We start from the raw sequence: 24,066 nt of genomic DNA, 5'->3' as shown, positions 1-24,066 counted from the left end.
TACTCATTTAAAACACAAAATTAAGTATAATATATTATAAGAATATTTTTCATCTTGTCACTACATTTCTGCAGGCAAAATTTAGTTATAAATAATAATTATAAAATTATATAATATAAAAAAAAACTTATAGTACAAAAATGTAAAAAAAAAAACAATTGATTTTGTAGTGAATAAAAGGTTAACATTCAATTGTAAAAAAGTAGACTACACTCATAATGACGTAGTATTAAAACAGTTGTGATAGAGATGCTATTTTTCATTGAACCAATTACTTACACTGTCAAATAGTTAGATTGATCTCTTTTTCTGTTCTGTTTACAAATCGTAAGTAACATAAATTCCCAAGTTTTTGGTAAGTAAAATTATGTACAATCTATATTTGTGTATATATATAATAATAAAAATAAAAGTAATTTAAGATTGATATCACATACGTTAGCCAATTCTCCTTAAATTTAAAATGGATAACGTTTATATTTTAATATATCATTTTCTAGATGTTGGAGTATAGCCTCCTTGTATTCCATAACATTTTGATTGTATATCTTCTGGACTACCTCTATGAGCCTTTACTTCATTATTGTAAGCCTGGATACGGTTTTTAACAGGAGACCCACCTAGTGGTGAATCCTGTTTTAGTGTTTCGACATCATTGAACACAACCTGCGCACCTCCACCCATGGTTTGTATAATATCGGCCTAACAAATTATAAATCAATTAATACAAGTTTTGTTGATAATAGTTATTATTAAAGTAGATATAAAGTACTTTATATAGTTTAGCTTCTGGAATGCCTTGTTCATCCGATCCTTGTGTCAATAAACAATATTTTGATGCGCCATTATTCGATACTGTTTTGGCATCTGTTAATTTGGTAATGGATTTGCGCTTCTTTAATTTGGGTTGCATGACAGTTTGTAAAGGAATAGGCACTGGTGGTTTGTGTTCGATCCAACGTTCATGAGGGTCACACGATTTAGATCGTCTTGAACGTAAATATCTTAGTGTTGCTTGTGATGGCTAAATGTTAATTACAATGTTTTACAAGGATAATTCTGTGTGATAATATTTAAAATAATTTAGTTACCTCGTTTTGTTTTGACTCTGAGGGTTTACCATTATTCACAACTGGTTCTATTTTGTTTAAGCTTTCGTCAGACAGAGTTCTTTTTACAATACGCCTGGAGAAATGGCCAGGAATATTTTCTGTGCTTTCCACAATATTTTTGATATGTCTTAATTTGCGTTTTTTATCTTGTAATTTTGCCTGTTTATCATATATATACAACAAAAATTGACTTTAAAATTAAAATTATTTTTGGAGTGAGATCTTATTGTATTATTGTAATTGAGAAAGTAGGATCCAATATATTTTTAGTAAATAAACTTGCCTAACAGGAAAAACTTCTACGCCTTACCAAAATAAATATACTATGTCCAATTAGTCAAAAATTGATTATTCTGTATATCCTTATTTAAGACTCTGTCATATTATGATTGATTTCATCATGGCACAGTGTGGCATAAAGATGATCAGAATCGTCATGTTTTGTATTGTAGGACAAAGTATAGCTATATTATGAATGAAATATGAAGATTTTAGACAGTTCACATTGTGATTTATGACAGATTTTAAAAGTTCTATTTTTTTAGGAGTTATTTAAAGAATTAGTTCAATACAACTTGACTAGAATCAAAATCTAACTTCAATAAGGTGTATGTTTTGATGGTTGAAATAGTATAATTTTACTTTTGAGCAAATTGTGTATTTATGTGGATGCTAATAACATAACTAATAATTGCCTTAATTATTATCTTTTAATAACGGGCTTTGACACATACTATATGTCTTTTGATACACATAATATAACATTTTGTACAAGGATGTTGGAATAATAATAAGAAACTAGATGATTTACAATTATATATATAAAAACCTTAATAAAAAATATTATACACACCTCAAACTCATTTTCTTGAACTTTCCATTTATCTTTGAATTCTCTAGATAACTGTTCTTGTTTTTTAACAATTTTTGTATTGTATTTTTGTTTTAACAGATCTTTATCTACTGAAACTTGATTTAACATGTTGTCTTTTGCATTTAACTATAATTCAAAAAGGTAAGAAAATTAACTGATATAATCAATAAACTAATAACATTTTGACTGTAGGCATACATCTTTTTTAGTTTGTATTATGGAGCAATAAATATATTTTTAATCCTGGACATAGTCTATGAATACAATATGGGCAGGTAAAAGTATGAGGATAAAACAAAGCAAGACCAGATTCAATTTTATCTCTACAGTCAATACGTTAGGTAAATAAAAATATTTATGTATTTTGTTACTTACATCTGATTTTAATCTTTTATTTTCATTATCCATAAACTCTAATTTTCTTTTTAACGAGGCCAATTCATTTTCTAATAAAAATGATTTATTTTGATATTGCTTAACCTAATAAAATATTAAACAAATTATTAGTAATAATTATCAATATTAATAATGCATTTGATTATTAATACTTTATTAGTATCTTGGTCTCTCAGAATTTGCAATGAATTTATTTCTTGTTTAGCACCCGCAAAATTGCTTTCTAAAACTACTATTTGCGATCGTATGTCATTACCTGTTAAAAGAAAGTAATTAATGTTATTTTGCTTCTTTTTTTTTTTTTTATTATTATTATTAAAAATGTATTATCAATTTATACTCTGAGTAATCAACAATTCACGAAGTTCTTCCTTTTTTTTTATTCTTTGATCAAGAGCAGTAATTAATTGCTGTCTCTTCTCATCATCTAATAAATCATCTACTTCTAAATCCGGCAAAGGAGGCCCCAAATTTAAATAACTGTAAAATATATATTGTTATTATCTTTTATATACATATAATAATTGTAATTAAGTAAAATTACCTTCCAAAACAATTTTCTTTTGATTCATAATTTATTTTATTGTCTTGTGGAAATTTAGTACCTTCCTCAATTACACATGGAATGCGATTTAATGATTGAATCTAAAATTGTGCTTATATAAGAACAAATATCTTAGAATTAATATTAAATATTAACACATACATCAATAACTTTTCTTCTTCCTGGAGTTAAACCTATATCCATACGCAATGGAGTTGTTCTTTTTACTTGAACACTTCCAGACATTTCACCGAATTGAAGTACAGGCTGCATGTTTATAACAAAATATTTAAATATATATTAAATTAAATTATTTTAGTTTTTATTTACCAAAAGCTCCGTATATTCAGACATAGGGTTAACACAAATTAGCATTCTAATCGAACCAGAACCTTCAAAGAAACTTTTGAACAGATGGGTAAGACGTGATGTTCTGTAAGGTATTTTTTCAGCAATATTCCTTAAATTGCTAGAAGATTGATTTTCGTATAATATTTTAAGACATTGTTTCAAATTTGACAGTGACTTATTTATTTCTCCTGTAAAAATGTATAATAATAATTATGTATCAAAAAAAATAATTAAAAAAATCTAACCAGCTTCTTGAAGTCTTTGTCCAGTGGTCTTTGCTTTCCCAGCTCGTTCACTACCAGCTAAATCTACTAGTGACAACTGACTCACAACAGTATACTTCTTATCTTGAATTATACTTACACCATCAGTATCCAAAGGTGCCTATTATAACATTTATATATATTATAAATTACAATAATGATATAAAAGTACATACATAACATTTTTGGAATTAAATTTTTCAAATGTCTTACAAAATATTTGACCATTTTATATTTATAGTAATAACTCACTTGCACAACTCTTATAGTAAAAACTGTATGACTACGACTGGAGTCCATGTTCAAAAATGTTGGTGCAGTACGCTTTCTTAACTGACCTTTTCTCAACCATTCAAAAGCTTCATCTGCGTTAAATACTTCTTGTTCATTTACTCCATGCACATACATATTTCCATTAGAATCTTCCCTTATTATTTTACTGTTTCTATTAAACAATCATATAATTTAAAATTAAATATTAATATTAATATAAAATATATTATTTATTTACCGTCTTATTTCTCCATCAGATACATCTTCTAAAAGATCATACACATAATTATGATATATTTCTACATAGCTTATAAAGACTGAATATGCTACATCTTGTTCTATATCCATAATTTTATAATTAAATGGTATACGATCTGTATCTCCATCTTTCCTAGAAATATTTAAATTCATAAACACATTAAATAATTTTATTAGGATGAAAAACAAATTTATTAATTCTTACTTTTTTGATGTTTTAGAAGGGTTTTTAACATTATTTTTGAAATCCTCAGATTTAAAAAACAAGGCATCTTCCATACTATATACATCAAATCCATTAAGCTTGTCAGGTTTAAAAGTAAACCTTCTAGCTTGGTAATTTTGAATAGAGTTGAATATTACATCGAAGCATCTTCCAACGATACCGCCATCTTCCTGATTACCAGTCATTGTATACGATTTGCCACTACCTGATATTCCATATGCAAATATTAAACTACTTTTTCCAGTTAAAAGTTGTTCAATTAGTGGCAATCCCAAGTCTTGAAAGACCACTTCTTGGGTCTCATATTCAGTGAATATTTTTTTGTAACTGAATTGTCCTTCCCTAGATATTCCTCTCTCATCTGGCGAGCAATATATTTGTATTTCAGTGTCGGATACAACTTTGATACATGATGATTCTAAATTAGACTGAACGGGGCGAATTCGACAATAAACTTGAATAGGATCTTTTGCGTCATCTTCTGCTCGATACTTTTTCTGAATTTTTGCTGGTTGGTTCCCAACTCTCTTCATTCTATTTAAATATACATCAACAAATTAAGTTGGAATTGTTCATATATTGTAAATAAAAGCTTGTATCCAGCAATAAACTTTAATAATTTTACTAATTTACTATTTTATTGGTAGGTACTTATAGGTACTAATAGTTTAACATCAGAAAAAATGAAATCATACATTTAGATATTAAGTGGAAGTATTGGTAATCAAAAGGGTTAGAATTTGTATTTATAAATATTGTAGAATATACATACACAATTTGAAAAATATGTATAAAATACTTGAAAAATAATTAGTTAATATTTATATGCATATATATGATCCAATAAACTTACAATATGCATTGAAAATGAAAAAAGCACTTTCATTGAACTATTAGATATTTTCGTATGTTTTCAAATAGTTTTTGTTAAGTATTTATAGATCTTGTTAATGAACTAAATTTTTGTAATTAATCATTTACAAAAGTTTCACTATCGCTATAAATCGAATATATTATTTGCTTATTTTTCCCTAAAAAGATTATAAATGACTTATAAAAAAAATCATATTATAAAATTAATTTATTACTATACAAAGTACTCAAATAAGAATATATTATTTTAGATGATCATTCAAGCTTAGTTTAAAAATTAGGTTACAATTAAATATGTAATTTAAATTATTTTATCTAATAGGTATTGATAATAAATGCTACTTCAATGCAATTACCTAAAATTATATAACTTGTTTAAATTTTTATTCAAATAAGTAAAAAGAATGTTAATTATAGAGTTGATTTATTACAAAAAGTTTTCATATTAATTAGAATTATTCTAAGTGTAGTAGAGTATGCATTTGCATAAACATTTAGGCCAAAGTAATCAACAATAATTATTAAAAACGCTGTATTAATTGAAATATAACAAAGGATAGATATTTTATATTTATCTATTTACTAAGTATCTACATACAAACTATTTCTATGACAAAAAATATGTATGTAGGTGACTGAACACTAAGTAGAAGACAGATATTTTAGTATCATAATCGAACTTGTATAAAATGTTCAAATCAAATTATTTAATCGTTGTTTACTTACATTTGTTTTGTTCATAAACTAATTGACATTTGAAAAATAATAAGTATTAAGTAAAAATGAGACGAAACAGTTAATAATTAATATGCAGAAATGAAAGTATGAGATATCAATATATCATAAGAAACGAGTAACGACCGTTAAATCGTATTATTTAATATTTTGACGGGCTTGAACGATTCAGCCTTCTGCGCCTATAGCGGTTGGCATTGTTCGCATTTCCTACTGGGTCAGTGGTGACAACGAGTCGAAAACAAAAAACAAAAATACCGAAACACACTAAGTACACCGCCAATGTGGTCAGCCCGGTGAGATGTTGATACACAATGCGGTAATCGGGTTGCTCTTTTGTATGATGATAAGAACATTGTTTGTTGATTAAAATTAAATGCGATATTTTTTGGTATTTTATTTTATTTACAACTTAAAATCGAATAAATTTAACTATTTTTATTTGTTTCGCACAATCTTTCGAATAACGTAACAGCTGACTACACAGTTGTACACCGGACGAAAAGTGTAGTTTGACCGAAAAGGCCTCGTCGGAGACAATACTGATGTAAGTGTTTGATACATTTTTTTTCATTCATTGTGTACTTGCATGTTTCAATGCCAATGACAATCGAAAGACACATACGCTAGGGTCTTGATACTTAACCGTGCCATAGAATTGTTAAATCTTTTTTATTGTCGTAATGGTTTTTCGCTTGTAGAAAATAGAATTTTGACCTATATTAGTGTTTTATTGTCTAAAATCCCCTGAGCAGTTGTGAGCGCCAAAGACGATCTTATCTTTTGCTGATATAGCAGAGAACTATATAAAAACGACAATATACTTAATCATACGATTTATACATGTTTGTGTTGATGAATTATAAATGTTTTGATTACCCGATTATTTTTCAAACATACTGTGTCTTGTAATAATATTTGTCTGTATACATCTCGTTTTACGCTTTATTCATATGCGATTAGAAAGAAAAATAAACAATAACTTGTATTAAATATGTATATTGTATAATATAAATCTTGTTAGCAGTATTCAATATTGCAGGGTAGGTATAATCAAATAACTATTATTATCTATTCAGTTTACATGTTATTATAATGAAGATACATAATAACTGATAAGTAATGATCACTAAATAAAGTTATTTTTAGATTTCATTGATCATAGCATTACTATAATATTATTTTATTAATAATACAATAATATATTTTTGTTTTAATGTTTTCTGACATTATAAAACAATGATTGTATGTTTATCTTTAGTTATATTATTTAATAAGTTCTTGTATGCATGTATGATAAAATATTTAACTTTTTCCCATAAAATAATCATGGAGTATTAAGAATTGATCTATTAAATGATGATAAGTAACTATTTATTAATTCTTTTTCATATTTCTTTAATAATTAGGATTTGATTTATTTTTAGATTTTGCTCTAAAAGAGTAATTTGAATACTTAGAGTCAAGATGAGTGATGATGACCGAGATATTGAGTTGGAGACTGCAGAAAAGCGTGCACACCATAATGCATTGGAACGCAAAAGACGTGACCATATTAAAGACAGCTTTACAAGTCTCAGAGATTCAGTTCCATCACTACAAGGCGAAAAAGTTGCTAGTCGTGCCCAGATTTTAAAAAAAGCAGCTGATTACATACAATTCATGAGACGCAAAAATGTTTCCCACCAACAAGACATTGATGATCTCAAGCGGCAGAATAATATTTTGGAATCTCAGATAAGGACGTTAGAAAGAGCTAAGGCTACTGGCAATTATGCTATGGAGTCTAGTGAATTAGCTTTAGATGTATCAGGATCAGAAAATTCTGATGTATCAGATGGAGAACTTCAAAAATCTAAAAGAAGACTAAAAAAACAAAAGTTTGGTTATTAGATTTAAATGTCTACTAATGTCTAATTATGTATGTATTTATTATGTATGAGGTAGGTAAATATTTAAATAGTATCTTATTTGGTACAAATTTTAAAATTAAAATTTTAAGGAAAATCATGAGATTAGGTTTGTTTGTTATATATTTTTTATATGAAACATCGTCTTAAAAATATTTACAGATTATTGTGAACAAAATAAAAAATTATTATTTATAAATTGATTTGATTGCCACAATTAATATTGTGGTTTTACTTTAATACACTTCAAAGAAAATTGCTAAATAAGATGTACCTATATTTAATAAATTACCAATATGCACTGTACCTAATGTATATTCTTAATTTGACAATACACTTATTATGAGTGTTGAATAAAATAAAATTAAAACTGAAATTGGATTTGAAATATACACTTTCAGTTATTATTCGTTACTCAAAATTTCATAATTTTCTACTAAATTCAATATAGATTTTTAGATTAGGTATGAATTTATTTCATATAAATTGTTACTATTTGCATTGCATGGTAAGTCAACCAAATATTTAAAATATATTATAATAATGCTTAAATTTTAATTTATTAAATAAAATTGGTATAATTTTTGTTTTTGATAAATTAAAATGTCTTTATAAATTGATAAGTAGTTAGTTTCGTTATTATTTTTTATACATAAAAAGTTGCTATTCAATGTTTTCAATTGTTTTGCATACTTATAATTACAAAATACTTGAACTGTAGATTAAACATTTTTTTGTCCATTGTTATTTTTAATTATATCTAAGCTTTTATATTATGTATTATAATATAATATATTTTTAGGTTGTTAGTTATTATTTTTGTTTTAAAATTGTATCACATTTATGATTACATCAATATTTGATATTAACCTTGTACAAATCATAAATCTAAAATATAATTTTTAAGTAGTTGGTTCAAACTAATGTTTTGATGAATATATTTCATTTGACAATTGTTATAAAATATAAAATAAACATTCAATATATTTAACGTAGCATAATATAGTTTCATAAAATCATATTATATAATGTCATGTAGTAATACCTTAATATTTAAAACAATTGTAATCACATGCTAAAGCAGTAAAATATTGATGATACATTTTATACATTCCTTGTTTTCTATTTTTTTTTTACTAAATTTTGATCATCCAGTTATTATTATATTTTTAACATAATAATTTGCATATTAATCTTCGAGGATTATTGCAATAATAATTATTGCCATCATTACCACAATGTGCCCTATAGTCTTGTAGTTGTAGACATAACCTATAAACTAAATGTATAGTCTATATGTCTATCTAGTATAAATAGAGTAAGATCTATTTATGCTAATTATGGGTTTATCATTGTTAAGTATTTGATAAAAGTATTTAAAAACTTATTTGAATATTGATTATAGTTTTAAGTACTTTCAACATAAGTCTTTTTAATAGTATTTTAATAAATACTTGATTTGTGTACTAAAATTTACACGTTTTGGATTTTCTTTTAAAATTTTTTCAATAATTTGAATTATGTATGTATTGAATTTCAAATTTTCCATATGATTGTTGTAATACATAATATTAAAATTTTAAAACTTGAATATTTAAAAAAAAGTCGAGTGCAATATGGACATGATGGACTTTTTTAAATTTATAATTTTACTTGCCAAATGATAACAATTAAGAACAACTTTACTAACAAATATAAAGTGGAAAATGTTTAAATCGATCAATACATCGAAGTGATTGTGTTGGAGCCGCGGATGGTAAGTACCTATTATGTCTATTATGATGAAAAGACATTGAAATATAAATTGTGTTTAAGTGTAGGTAACCGATAAGACAACAAAGACAAGTATAATTATTAATTAATACAATAATTTCTATTTATTCAAAACATTTATTTATGCAATTACAGTGGGTGTTTTAAACGCTATATCTTTTTTTTTATCTTTATTAATTTCATTTTTTAATAAAGACAGAAAAATGGCGGCAATTACTTTTGAATGATAGATGCTTTTTCTTAACTTGTAACTACAGTACTACACTGCTGTAGAAGTGTAAGCTGTACTACTGTAGTAGTGTAGTGTTGTCGACTGTCGTCAGTCATCTAACACTCTAACAGACAACAGTTGAATCAGTCGATATGGTGATGCGAATACCGAAGAAATTCGTATTTTCGTGTTAACATGCCTGTCGTCTAAATTCTTTTAGGGACTTGACGTTGTCAATCGATGCTGTTACCTGTTCTAACTTATAAGTTATAATATAATATTATATACCGACCTGGTGGCGGGCGTGATGAATATTTTCTTACCTTGGGGATCTTGTAGGCTATGGCCAACATAATTTGAGACGCTCACTTGCTGTTACCACAAAAATTGTGGCTACTACTAATCATTAGTAGTGTACCTATCTAATATATATGCTCTCTCCAATCATGAGTTATATAATACAAATTAATAATTTACAATTTAAAATCTTAGTCGCTTGAGCACATGAAACATTAACATTTTTTGACCTTCAAACAATTATCCTGGATATTCCTACTATAGACAATCATTTCAAATCTAGAATTTTACTAACACAATTATATAATTAATACACATTTTATCCTTATAGACTTTTGTATTAATTAATAATGTATATTTATATTATTAATGTATTTTTATTTCCTATTTAATTTTAAATATGTCCCTGTTGATTAGGAGAATATTTTATTTTTATAGTTAAATTGATTATATAATTATTTGGTATTAAAATAGCAGTTATAGTTATAAAACTGAAAAATATATACGAAATGACATAACACTAGTCACCAGTTCTCGGATTGGGAAAAATTATATGGATTTCGAGTGCTGGATTACTAAGGGGTTTTTTTTTTAGGATGTTTTTCAAGTTCCGATTAATTCGAGTGAAAAGCCCTGCCCACAATACAATAATGAATTTTAATTTTACAAATGTTATAGTATAATAACATATAATATGTATCTAACAAATAATTTAATTAGCAGCTTACCCCTCCACGCGTTCATTGTTCATTTGACGCTATTCGAATTAAACACTTATTTTCAAAGGTTTCATATTTTGCTTTAATTAGAAAGAAAAATAGTTTATTTTAAGGAATCAAAAAATTATTGGATCATTATATTTATATAGCCTCCTTCATAGTTCCACTCATCATCTCTGAAACACGTATCTATATACATGTATAAGAGTGAATAAATTATAAATTGTCTGAACGAATAACGATTTTGAAGCCTGTAAAATTCACTATTTAGTATTTATGTATAGTTACCAATCTACTAATAAATCTGCACTGTAGCATAACTGAAAATGCAATAAATAGTAAATACATTAGATACACAGTTACCGTTGAACAATAAGTATATATAAAAAAACAATACACGGTTATAGTTTGAATATTTATTATCATTTTTTATTTAGTACATACAATAATACATAAATACCTAATAAATACTTTAAATATAATGATACGATTTATAATATTTATCAGTATCAATATTATAGGTAATTAAGTTATTTCAAAGAATAAAAACAATTTAAATTCCATTATTGATATGTTTACGAGGGACTTGATATGTATTAAGTTGCACATGGTTATTGGCGAATTCACTGTAAACTAGTGTTGTATAACTTGTATAGCACTTTATATAATAATGTGCATCTATTAAACTCATATATAACATTACACTTTTTATCAAAACTATAATATCTGAAGCGATTACAAGTAAAAAGATAACACGCTGTATCGTGAAATCTAACGCACATACATGATATACGTATTAGGTACGAGGTACCCATATATTATCTAGGAATATAATTATAAATAAATGTATTAATATCTCTATTATATAATTTATAATAATATAAAATAAGATTATTATATACTAATGTCGGTGCACTTAGGTTAATTTTACACATCACAGTAAGGAGCATAATTTTATTGACTATAATATAATGTACCTACCTATTATGGTTTAATATAGAAAGCATTTTATTTTAAAACAATAATAAATATCTATAGCAATGTAAATTCGCCTTTAACCATGGTAGAATATGTATAAGTTTAACAAACAATATTATATGCATAATATATATTGTATAATGTATAGTAATAATGCTTTGGCGTATATATCACAATATTAAAAATAATTAAACAAAATAATATTACTTAAATGTTACTGTTAATAATTAATATAATGATAATTTTTATATTAAAAAACACATAAAACTTTCAATTTTATAACAATAAGAATAATAAAATTAGTCAAAATTCTATTTAGGACGTTTAAATCACATTTTGTAAATGGGTTAAGACCGTTTATTCATATTTTATAACATTCAAAGTATATATATATATATATATATTTGTAATAATTGACGATCAGATGGGGGAAACAATCGTAAACATTTACAGTAGGTATTCTAAATTTTTAAGGAAATTGAATTTTATTCTAGATAATTTATTTGTAAATTTTCAAATTGTTATTTTTTTTTTAGCTAGGTACACACTCCGTAATAAGTTCTAAGTTTTAGTTGGAATGTTATATTTTTGTACCACATTATTAGGTATTTGAAATAATAATAAATTATATAGAGAGAGAACTTTTGTGAACTAGCGATTATTGGCAAAAACGTTAAGTTTAAGTAGGTACATTTGTTTTTTTTTCTATCATCATCTCTTAAGCATATTTCTGTTATTTTTTAAAACAGTGTACAGCGTATACCGGTCGTAGTATTTTTTTTACTAATAATCAAATTTTTAAAATGAAAACATATTTTAAAGGAAATGATGTGAAAATGTTGTGCAAATATTGAATATTGAACCAGTAATTAATTGTTTTTAAGCATTTAATACTTTTATAAGTGAAGTGGAATGGCGTAGCAAGACCACTATACTCATTACTCGTAAATATTTGTACACTTCTTCCCTCATCTAATGCTAACTTCCAATGATTGTAAATGAAATATTAAGTATATTGGTTCAGAAACAATATTTTATACACCGACATTTTCAAAAAATATATTCTGCTCGAGATCAATAAATCACAAATTCACAAATATAGGTCATAAAAAAAAAATAATGTAAAAAAAGTTGGTTTGATAAAAAATAGTAAAAAATTTGAAATCACCTAACTCAAATTTACTTAATTCTGCCTATGGTAGAAATCTTCTCCTGTACCTTTATTTTAAAATATATTTCTACACGGTAATGCATATAACTTATACCAAGGTATAAAAACACTTGAAATCTCGTGAGTACTTACTTACCTTATACCACGACGACATTAAGTTCATTATATATATATTATTATCTGTTACCTGATCTCCGTTCCTAAAGTAATCTAATTTCGAATGACGTCAATTGATTGCTATCATGTATTCATGTGAGTGCAATGAGATTGTGTATGTACCTAAACAATTTTGACGTCTCGATGGACATACTTAATTATGTTGTTGTTTCTGTTGTACAAACGTACAATAAAGCAAGTTTGTGGTTAATTCTAATTTCGTATAAATAATTTTAATATTAAAATGAAATTACGTATTATTAAACTTAAAGGTTGAACATTATTGTCTATGTTTTTTTTTTCATAGGTTTTTACGATGTTTTAATTTTTAAGTGAGTTACCTATGAGAATTTTTAAATTGTAATAATATTTTTTAAATTCCCACTTAACTTACCTACTAAGAATTAAAACACAGATAATGTTCTTACCTTTAAGTTTAATAATAGGTCTATTCACTCTATTAAAGCTTATTAAAGCTTACTATCCAAAACTATAACTACCGAACTCTGATATGATATGTTGTACAAGTTTTTAAGATACACATGCGAGTGTGGTGTCTTCTTGAATAAGTTTACTTATATAGTGAATGTCATTTTAATTATTTAATAAAAAAAAAATTAGTGTTAAGACTATTAGTATATTAGGTACTATAATATATTATTAATTTATTATCGATTTTTGCTGTCACATACTATATAATATATAGTAAACGCAATTTCTATTATAATAATATGATAATTGTCATTCTATTAAATATACGGAAACGGAAATTTGAACTTTCAAGTATAAATCGATTCTAATCGTAAATTTCAATTAATTCAGTCAGATTTTCAGTTCATAATAACAAATAATATAGTTTATATTTCGATAAGATAATTAAAAAAAAAAAAAATGATCTATTTAATTTAAGCCATTGATATTAATAATTATAATATAAAAATAAAGTTGTACATTTTAATATTATTTTGCTTCCCCCGTCTAGTTATCAATTGAATTACATAAAATATTGAAATATAATTGTAGGTACAATTATAATAAATTATTATTTTCCTTGAAGTGTATAATTTTTGTAGGTGTATACTGTATATATATACATTTTATGTGGAATATTAATAGTTTTTTGATTAATCTCGCCGTTTTTCTTCGAAATACACTTTGATGTTATTGAATGTATTTAATCCGATTTATAAAGAAAAATTACCATATTGAATTATTGAATATAATTGAACTTTACCTATTTTTTAACCCGTTTGTTAAAAGTATTTTTTAAATACGTATATGTTCATGGTACTTATAATAGTCAATGGTTGCATTATGACATTCCTACATTTAGCTTCTACGGCGTAAATATTAGGATGACAAGCCGTTCCTTTACAATTTAAATAATTCAAATCAATCGTATTTAACGTCGTGCATGATAAAATGTGTGTACCGCGGTCGTCGTTATAATCGTATTCAAAAATAAATATTTTATATCGTGTTATGAGTGAATAATAAAAATGTGTTATATTATAATGATAAATTGGTAACTAAACGATTCGATTACACAGCCTATTACATAATAAATTTACTACTTTTTCACTTGTTTGATAAAAATGATAAAAATATCATAATAAGTTTTTTTTATGTATTAGAATAAATGCCATTCGACGTTACTTAATATACTATGAAGTATTTAATGGAGGCCCTTTATTTATGTAGTTCTAGTTGAATTTATTATAAAAACAAGATTTATTATAATTTATAAGTGATTTAAAAATAATTTTATACTATAAAAAAATACGTAATAATTAATTATTCATATACGGTCCAAACAAATACTTACAGTTGGTCACATGCAGCTTGTGCGACAGGCGACAGTGATTTCGAATTGTTCTTATTAAGTAAAGGTATTAATCAGAATTTTGTCCAATTAAATGCTAACGCTATGAATTTGATGTGCATTTAAATAAAAGGACGTTAAATTTCGATAGTTAAAAATATTTGAATATTATAATGTTTGAAATAAAATTATAAAATTAAATCAGAATCTGATTGTGAAATTCAAGACATTATTTTACTCGAATTGCATTAGCCTTAGGAATAAATATTATTTTGTGAACGTCAACGAAAATTAATTGAAAAAATCGTAATTAGATTTTTAAATATAGCTTTTGGAATAAATTATATAGATTACCATTTTAGTCTTTTACAGCATAAAAGTTGTTTAAGCTTTCTACAGTATATTTATAGAATAAAATGTAATATTTTGTTGGAAAAGTTTAGATTTTTTTTGTAATTTAAAATTTCAAACAACAGTAAATCCTAAATCTTTCAAATAGTTATGAAATATTGCTTGGTCCAAAATATATAATAATATATACAAAAAAATCCCACCCTAAATACATCATTCGTGCAATAAATAAGCAAACAAACAAATATATTCGTATTTTCGTTATTTTTTTTAGCATATATAGTATGGATATTGATAAATTAATGTAACACCATTATAGTTACGTAAATATTTTTAAAATTGAATGATGATTAATAATTGGATATAGTGAAATATAGACCCCAGTATATTCATTTATCTGTATGACTGTGCATAATAATAGGTCTTACAATTTACCTATTTTATTATTTTATTTAAATACGTTATGTTAAAACTCTTTTGAAGTTCAGAAATTAGAGTTTATAGGGCATATATATAAATGTTTTAAATAATGAAGCACGTTTAATATTATTAAACTTAATATACGTTAAAATTGGTTACGAAAAAAGACAATAGGTACTAGGTTTTTTAGAATTATCACCATAATTTTTCAAGTATTAGTTCTTAAAACATTGCTAAAATGATTAATAAGAATACCAAGAAAGTATAAATTAATAAAACCCTTATTTTTAATAAAATGAAAAAATTATTAAAATTCATAAAATATGTGAATTAAGTAAGTTTATGATTTATATTCATTAATATTAGAATTTAGACTGTTATTTAGTCAGGAAAACATTTCAAATTGAAAATTGACTATTCGAGCCTTTTGGAAATCTACTGCATAATATATTTATAAGTTTATGACTAATTAAATACGAAGAAAATGTTGTGAGTTGAAAATATTTTGTTTTGAAAATGGTACCAATGGTGAAAAGTTTTCAACAAGTATGTTAAATTTTGTATTGACTTGCTTAAACGCATAGGTACGATTATACTTGAACAATACATTCAAAAAGTTAATAATTTAAGATATCTGTTTAATTATTACTATAATGATTTAAAAATATATTTGTATTATATTGGGGACAGGAATTGAAATTTAGCTTGAGTAGAGATTTTATTTTATGTTAAAATGAATTAGGCATTTCCATTTAAATGATAAAAAATAAAAATAAAAATACATATATTATAATTATACACAATAATATATACGTTTTTAGCATGCAAGTTTTAATCCATATTACAGCTTAGTTAGTATACTGTTCTTTGCGGCAAATGAGTTAGAAATATATATTGTTTAATTTAAAAGCCATTATTGTCACATTATAAAAACGATTCTGGATTAAATTACTTTTACAGCCTTTTCTCCGTTAAAAAATAAAATAAAAAAAACCAGTGGATAACTTGTACATTTTGCAGAAATGATTTATTATTAATAAAATAATAACTATGGAATCTATAAAGTGTATGTTACATTGAAATTCCAAATCTCTATGATAATAAATTCACTTTAATATGAATAAAATGAGTGTAAATACGAGTAATAACAATTTATAATAATGTTTACTACCAGTTTCAATAGTATACTCGTGATGAATTTTTGATTAAAAAGGGTTTTCTAAAATAAATTTGAATTTATCGTCGGCCAACAATCAAAACCGATCCGAGTATAAAATATATTCTCATATCATCTATGTGTGACTTCAGAGTTTCTTTTATTGATATGTGAAATGTGAATACGCAATACTATAAATAATATAATATTATTAATAATAATAATAATAATAATAATAATAGTATTAGAAAAGACTATCACTACACTTTAATGTACAGCGTTAATTAATTTTCGGAGTTTCATGCTGTCGTGCACTAGGCCCAATTATCTCAATAGACTCACCCAATCATGTGTATAGTTTAGTGATTGGACATTTTTGGGGAGGGATAAGAGTTAACTAAAACAAAACAAGAGTGACCAAAGTTAATATTTAAGTAGGATTTAGTATACACTAAGTGCTGAGTCAATTTCTTTGACGAAATAATCATGTTATTCATGTATCATATCATTACGTCGTATAGAAGATAGTTTATCCATTTAGTTGGGATCTGATTTAGAAACATATTGAGTAGGTAGGTACATAAAATCCGACATTATTATGAAAATGTATACTAAAATACCAAAATACGTTTCACAACATTGTAACACACATATTAATTTATTAAAAATAAAATGTTGATAGAATAAAATTAATAACAAGTACTTTTTAAGTAATTAATAATTTATTTATTTTTTAATTTATTCATATTCATTTCATGAAAATAATTGTTCTCCGACACTATAATACTGTTAGTGACAGAACACGTTAATATTTGGTGTATTTAACTTATGTGGTTCGTTAAGTCATATAATTACATTTTAATTTTGTATAATAATAAATTTTAGGTGCATCATAGGTGCATTTGTCACGTTAAGCCTTAAACCCCGATAAGCGTTAATACCCTCTCTATAAGTATAATATAATTATTTATGATTATAATGTGCTATATTTATAATAATATAATTATGTTTATGTATACAAATACACATATTAGATATTGGATAACTAAAAATCACATATAATAATTGTTATATATAAAATTATTTTAGAAAATATTTTATACTTTAATATGTTTGAATAATTAAAATATAAGGACGTTTAAATAATTCAGTAAAACCTGTGTAATATGGAACCTATACAAAATAACATCAAAACCTGTCTTTTATGGAAAAATTATTTGGTACCGGCAATTCTAATATATTTTTAAATACCTAATTTCTTGAATAAGATGGAACCTATCAAATGAGGTAATGAAAACAACATTTGGTCATGCATCTGTATGGCTGTATATCAGGAAAATATCAATTTTAAATTATTAGTCAATTAATATTATCTATATTAATTATTATTATTTATTTTTATCTACCTAACCTAATCAATATACTAATTATAAAAATTATTTTATTGCTAATATTGCTGTCCGTTTATTTTTTCATTTAGAGTTGTAGTAGTGTTAAACTCAGTGGTTTATTTATGTGTGTGTGTGTGTGGAGGGAGGGGGCGAACAGAAAATTTATAAATAAATGTATTCATTTCTATAGATAATTAAAACGTGTACCAGGAAATTTATTACCAAAATCCAGTTAAGATCATCGAGTATTATGATCATCGTATTCAGTATGGTTATCTCAAATCATATGTCCGGGGTCTGGCCTTAAAAATATTTTTTAAGGGGCTTAAGACTAAAAAAAAATCATGACTAACCCTAAAAAAGGGGGCCCAAAAGATTTAGTTTTCCCGAGGTCCGGAAAAGCTGAACGGCTCTGATTATGATATATCAGATGTTTATATCCATATGTATATATTGTATTACGCATGTGTTTATATTATTATCTGGTTTTTAGATACCTGAATTTAGTCATTTAGTGTTTTGAAAAGAGTAAAATCCTATTTAAGATTTTCGACGAATGGTAGCAGATTAAATGATATAGCTGTTTTGAATAAATAATGTTAGATAACAAAATAAATTAGTTATATAGAGGTAATTAAAGATTTTGCTACCTAAAAAAGGCGTAGACCGTTTGGGCGAATCCACTCAAAATATGATCTGTTTGGGCGAATAAATATATAGCGTTTGTCCCGTTTAGGCGAGGGTTTATTCAACTAAAAATACCGTTTGGGCTGTATGAAAATGATTATAATATACACATAATAATTAATTTAACAAAATCATACAAAATATAAATAATTAATAATAAGTCATATTAAAAAAAAAAATATTGGTATAGATATAATTGATATTAATAATATTATATAGGTAGGTACTAGATAGTAATCTACAGTTAAAAAGTTATAAATAAAATTAGTACTTTTTAAAGTAATCTATTATCTTTGTATAAAAATGCTCATAATATTCATCAACAATTAATTATTTAAATTTTCGATAATAGTGATTAATAATGATTACATTGATTAGCAATAATATCATCTGTTACCAGGTTTTTACCTCGCATATAGGTAAAAATAATTTCACTTTCCTAAACGGTACAAATAATAGTTCACCAAACGGACTATTATTTTTTTGGTCAAAATTATTACTTTCGCCCAAACGACCACCTGGTAAAAATACCAAGAAATAATTTAAATTTATAGGTTTCTTTTATTTAGATAATTTTTTCATTTTATTTTTAAATAATTAAATATTTTAATATAATTTTTAATGATTATATTATTATATTGAACTTATAATATTATATGTTTTAATTTTTTAATCTCAATATTTTTTTAATGATTATAGAAAAAACGTATTAAAAATGTTTAAGCTTTGGGGGCAATAGAATATATATATCTAGGGCATCAAATCTTTAAATACACCACTGCTTAAACTAAATTATAATAACAAGTAAAACAAATTTGTGAACTTCTTAAATTTTGAAAAAGTCAAGTGTATAATGTAGATACTAAATCAAAAATATGAAATAACAAAACAGTAGATAATAATTCAATGAAAAATTAATGTGATATTCAAAATTCTAGGTATGAAGGTATGTAAATATAATTTGAAAATGACAAATTATGGAATAAAACAAAAATCGTTGGAAGGACTCTGAAAGAGTACGTAATACAATTTCCAATTATTATATTGTAATAATTTTTGATTTTGATATTATTTTTAGTTATAATAAAAAGTAGGTAAAAAGTAAAAATAGATAATGATATGTAAAAACAAAATAATAAAAATGTATTATTGTAATTTATTGTTGTCTTGATTCTGTATTAAAAGGAAAACTATCAAAGTATCAAAATTGGAAAAAATACTAGGTCTTTACCGTTTCCGTATTAGACAGATTTTACTGTAATTATTTATGTTTAGAAAAATATTAAAAATTTTTAAATAATTTTTTTTTAAAATTAATATTAACATAATTAAACGAGAAAAAAGTTTAAAACTAAATGTACTATTATAAAAAAGTGATGATATCAGTGTACTGATTTTTAAATACGGAAGAAGTACTGTTATGAAGATGTAATATATTAATCCCGTTAAATGCTTGTAGAGATGATAAAATATATATAATATGAAGAATTAAACGAAATGTAAAAGTAGTATTATGGGATTGAGTTTGAGTATATTATTATGTAATGCATGTACGTCAGTGCATCAAATATATTTTGTAGAGGCAGCACTCAGATGTTGTGCTTTTAAACAGTGCGATTTTTTTATCAGTTAAACTCAAATTTCTTACATAATTTCAGAATATTACTAATACTACTTTCAGTATGTTTATGGTATTATTATTATTATTATTATATATTCTTATGTTAAATTATAATTTATAATAGTTCTGGTACTATAACGTCTAACATGTAGCTATGAATTATGATTCTCATAAAGAAATGAAGTTTTGCAAGAGCACACAAACAAATAACGACGTACACTAGAACATTAAAATGCCAAAATGTAATACAATTGTTGAATAAATTATAGATTACTTACCTTTACGATGTTGTCTTTATCACCATGTAAAAATGTGCAATCTGCATGTCTCATTCTATTTAAACAGGTTAAATACACATACCTACACTACGAGGATTGAAACTAATCATTTTGCGAGGATTTTCATAAATTTGTTACAGTTCATTAAAAATACATAGGTATAGGTATATCTTGTGTTTTTAGTTCGTCCATATTTAAGATATCCAAAGCCATAGTACCGTCAAAGTATAATAAATAGGATTTAGGTGATGTGATATTTATGGTAAATAGGGTTAAACAAACTCGGGTAAAACAGGCACATGCAATGTCTGGGTAAATAAATACAAATGATAATAATAAATGCAGAAGTGTTGTAAGGTTAGAGTTAGATTTTTTTCATAAAAAGTCGTGTATAATTTTAATAAACTGTCGTATATAATTTTAATAAAAATGAATATTTTGTATCCTTTAAAAAAAAAAAACTCTTTTTAGTGTATTATTAACTAAAAAAGGCCGTGGGAACAATAAAAACACATGCGGAAGCATATAGGTTGAACAATAAAATTTAGTAATAAATATAATAGAATTAATAGTATAATAGAAATAGTAATAGTAATAATAATAATATAGTAGTAGTAATAATAATATTTACAAATTCTATTATTTACGATTTAAATAAACACACAATGATTTATTGCGATCTCATTCACAGATCTGATTGACCAGTGACCACAGATAGAGTTTAAAAAAAAAAACCAATAACTTAATATACAACCCGTACAAATATACATCAACATGACACATGCTTGGTAACAACAACTATTGTAGGAACTTAGTAGTATTAAAATGAAATTATAATGTTATGAGCACATAAAAGAGGAAAACGTGGTTAATATTATAATTTAATAGACTTTTGAAATGTTTACCGGTGTAACATCAGTAGTAGTACGCCAAAAAGCGTTTTGTATTCCAGGCCTCCATTTTATCCTGTAAATTGTTTTTGTCGTTTGTTTGCGCGCATGTTATGCGAACAATTTTTATAAGTAACTTAAATTAGTTTCTGGGAAAAAAAATATTTTTCAATCAAACCTATAGAAGGAGAGTTATTTTGTTGAATGAAATTATGGTTTTTGAATTAAAATTGTCGTAGCCGTTTTATCAAGATATTATTTTAAATTAAATTTTGGATTAGCGTCCTCTTGCCCATCGAAGAAGAGCGTCTGCCAGTATGTCCAGATGAGCTTTAGTCTGAAAAAAAAGGTTAATTTTAAAAATTTAGAATATTTTATTTAATTTAGTAGCCATGATAGATAATTATTAAAGCAGCTTTCAATACAATAAGCAATAGTAACAGTTTTATAGAAAATAAAAGTTTATGAAAAAAGTATGGGAATGAAATGTATTATGTTAAGTATTTAATTTACAAATTTTATTTAACTTTGAAACTTAATTTTTAATATTTTTATCGTTGAATATTTTCATTGATATTTTAATTTGTAATTTGTATGTATAAATAGTGAAGTTGGTAACCTGTAAACGCTTAAACAAAAGTATACTTATTATATTTTTTGTATGTTAAAATTGAAGGGCTTTGATAAAAAACTCTTATTATTTAAGCAATTCTTCGTTTTTTTTTTAATTTTTTTTTATAGCATCTTCAAAATTCACAACTCAAGTAATGGGATAAGGGATTAAATTATTTTAGCGTTAAAATGGAGTTTTCTTAAATTGATTAATGTGATTGTGTTTTACCCTCTCTTTTCCAAAATAAATTGCATTTGATTAAGCTTGTAATTATTATTTTTGTTCTTACTGTTTTGAAGAAGAAACAATTCTTTCTATCTTCGTCGTCACCATTTGGACAGTCAATGTATCCGTCACATAGAACGTGATCGTCTATGCACCTGAATCGTCCTTCCTTGTCAGGAGAGGGACATGCGAACCGTTCAAATCCATCTTCGGTGGGCGGACACTCTGTAATAATGAAATATTTTAATTTTTGTAATCGCATTTCGATGTCAAAATTGTTAAATATATATCGGTACAGGTACGTTGATAGGATTTTTAAAACGGCGAGAACTTCTATAATATTTATTAACAATTTAATATAATAATTTTCGACATTTTTTAATACTAAATTTGGTAAACTTTGAAATATATCTATTAAATTACTATATAATGTATAATATACATGATATATATTAAAGTATTTTACACATAATAGCATTTCTAAACTATACATTTTTCAGTGAAAAAGGTCAATTTATATTCGTTTTAGTCTTATGTTTTAATTTAGTCTCTAGGGTAATGTTATTTGTGGATACTTTTTTACTCTTTAAGGTCAAATCTATTGGTTGCTACAGAAGTGTTATATTGTTGCACTGTACATTCATATAAGTATGGTTAATTTCAAAATCTAAAATAACAAAATATTTCTTTTTATGACATTTTATTATTATAATTTATAATAGATATACCGATAATTATTTTTTAACTCGATTATTATTTTTTATGTGCAAAATATCAAGTATATATTAAGTATCTTTCATTATTCAATAATGTTAAAAGATTTTTTTATATATAAAATATATCAAAGCAAAGTATAGTTAATGGAATAATAATTATATTTTTTAATTTCATTGGATTAAACTTTGGAAATTGTTAGATTGTTAAGTTGACGGCAGTTAGGTAGCTACCTACTTATTATAGTTTAAATGCTTTATGGTTGTTTTGTAAATATAACCGCTTTTTGTGATATATTTGGATTCTATTCAAATGATGCACGTATTCGACTATAATATTTCGTCAAGAACACTTTTTTTATTTCAAACTAAAGCTATTGTATGCATAATACATTAAGTATATGTCTTGAAATTTGCAACACAAACAAGTCAAACCAACAATATATGATGTTTATATTATAGGTTAGGTATAACAATGTAGGTACTAGCAATTAGCATATAAAGACAATAATAATATAATCAATAATCAGTTACCATTTCGAAGATAGTCGTCATAACAAGGGAAATAATTTTAATTGGTTTTGTATGTATATTCAGTATGGGTTTCGCGGTTTACGCGTACCTACCTATATAATACCGTTCGTCTATATGGAAAAGAAAGCAAACAATGGATTTCTATTTAGAGAGAAATGCGAGCGCTGCGAGGCGAATTCGATCACGATTGGACGGGCGGAATTCGGTAACTTTTGCAACATCTAGTGACGACGATAGCAGCGGTG

General features: G+C 25.1%; 3 protein-coding genes across 4 annotated transcripts in view; 1 reads left to right on the top strand and 2 right to left on the bottom strand.

The window, feature by feature from the left end:
* Positions 1–6: 6 nt before the first annotated feature.
* Positions 7–6,093, bottom strand: LOC132922538 (kinesin-like protein KIF23). Its single transcript, XM_060986145.1, has 15 exons — positions 5,897–6,093; positions 4,277–4,831; positions 4,052–4,204; positions 3,793–3,985; positions 3,523–3,661; positions 3,257–3,465; positions 3,089–3,193; positions 2,927–3,027; positions 2,723–2,862; positions 2,535–2,638; positions 2,362–2,466; positions 1,966–2,112; positions 1,092–1,271; positions 773–1,024; positions 7–702 (listed from the first exon to the last, which is right to left on the bottom strand). The coding sequence occupies exons 2-15, from the start codon at positions 4,828–4,830 to the stop codon at positions 490–492; spliced, it is 2,595 nt and encodes an 864-aa protein (XP_060842128.1). The 5' UTR covers position 4,831; positions 5,897–6,093; the 3' UTR covers positions 7–489.
* A 165-nt stretch (positions 6,094–6,258) lies between these two features.
* Positions 6,259–8,924, top strand: LOC132922698 (protein max). The gene is made up of 2 exons (XM_060986383.1): positions 6,259–6,452; positions 7,333–8,924. Exon 2 carries the CDS (start codon positions 7,373–7,375, stop codon positions 7,796–7,798), a length of 426 nt encoding a protein of 141 aa, XP_060842366.1. The 5' UTR covers positions 6,259–6,452; positions 7,333–7,372; the 3' UTR covers positions 7,799–8,924.
* Positions 8,925–21,372: 12,448 nt separating this feature from the next.
* The window catches only part of LOC132917934 (uncharacterized), a 36,201-nt gene continuing 33,507 nt past the window's right edge, over positions 21,373–24,066 (bottom strand). For both annotated transcript variants that reach the window (XM_060978935.1, XM_060978936.1), the window contains 2 exons: positions 22,639–22,799; positions 21,373–22,073 (listed from right to left, as the gene is read on the bottom strand). In XM_060978935.1, the coding sequence (XP_060834918.1) occupies positions 22,014–22,073; positions 22,639–22,799 (221 nt within the window). In that variant the 3' untranslated portion in view covers positions 21,373–22,013. The remainder of the gene's footprint in view (positions 22,074–22,638; positions 22,800–24,066) is intronic.

This window comes from Rhopalosiphum padi, chromosome 1 (genome assembly GCF_020882245.1).
Source record: "Rhopalosiphum padi isolate XX-2018 chromosome 1, ASM2088224v1, whole genome shotgun sequence".
NCBI lineage: Eukaryota > Metazoa > Arthropoda > Insecta > Hemiptera > Aphididae > Rhopalosiphum > Rhopalosiphum padi.
The sequence above is the reverse complement of the archived record's forward strand: the minus strand, read 5'-3'. Positions and strand labels throughout refer to the sequence as shown.

Bases quoted from the DNA above. Each gene is read 5' to 3' on its own strand.
- LOC132922538 (XM_060986145.1), bottom strand. From the start codon at position 4,830: ATGAAGAGAGTTGGGAACCAACCAGCAAAAATTCAGAAAAAGTATCGA. The intron at 3,662-3,792 runs GTGAGTTATTAC...ATGTTATAATAG, and splicing joins TTACTATAAGAGTTGTGCAA to GCACCTTTGGATACTGATGG. The intron at 3,466-3,522 runs GTTAGATTTTTT...ACATTTTTACAG, and splicing joins ACAAAGACTTCAAGAAGCTG to GAGAAATAAATAAGTCACTG.
- LOC132922698 (XM_060986383.1), top strand. From the start codon at position 7,373: ATGAGTGATGATGACCGAGATATTGAGTTGGAGACTGCAGAAAAGCGT.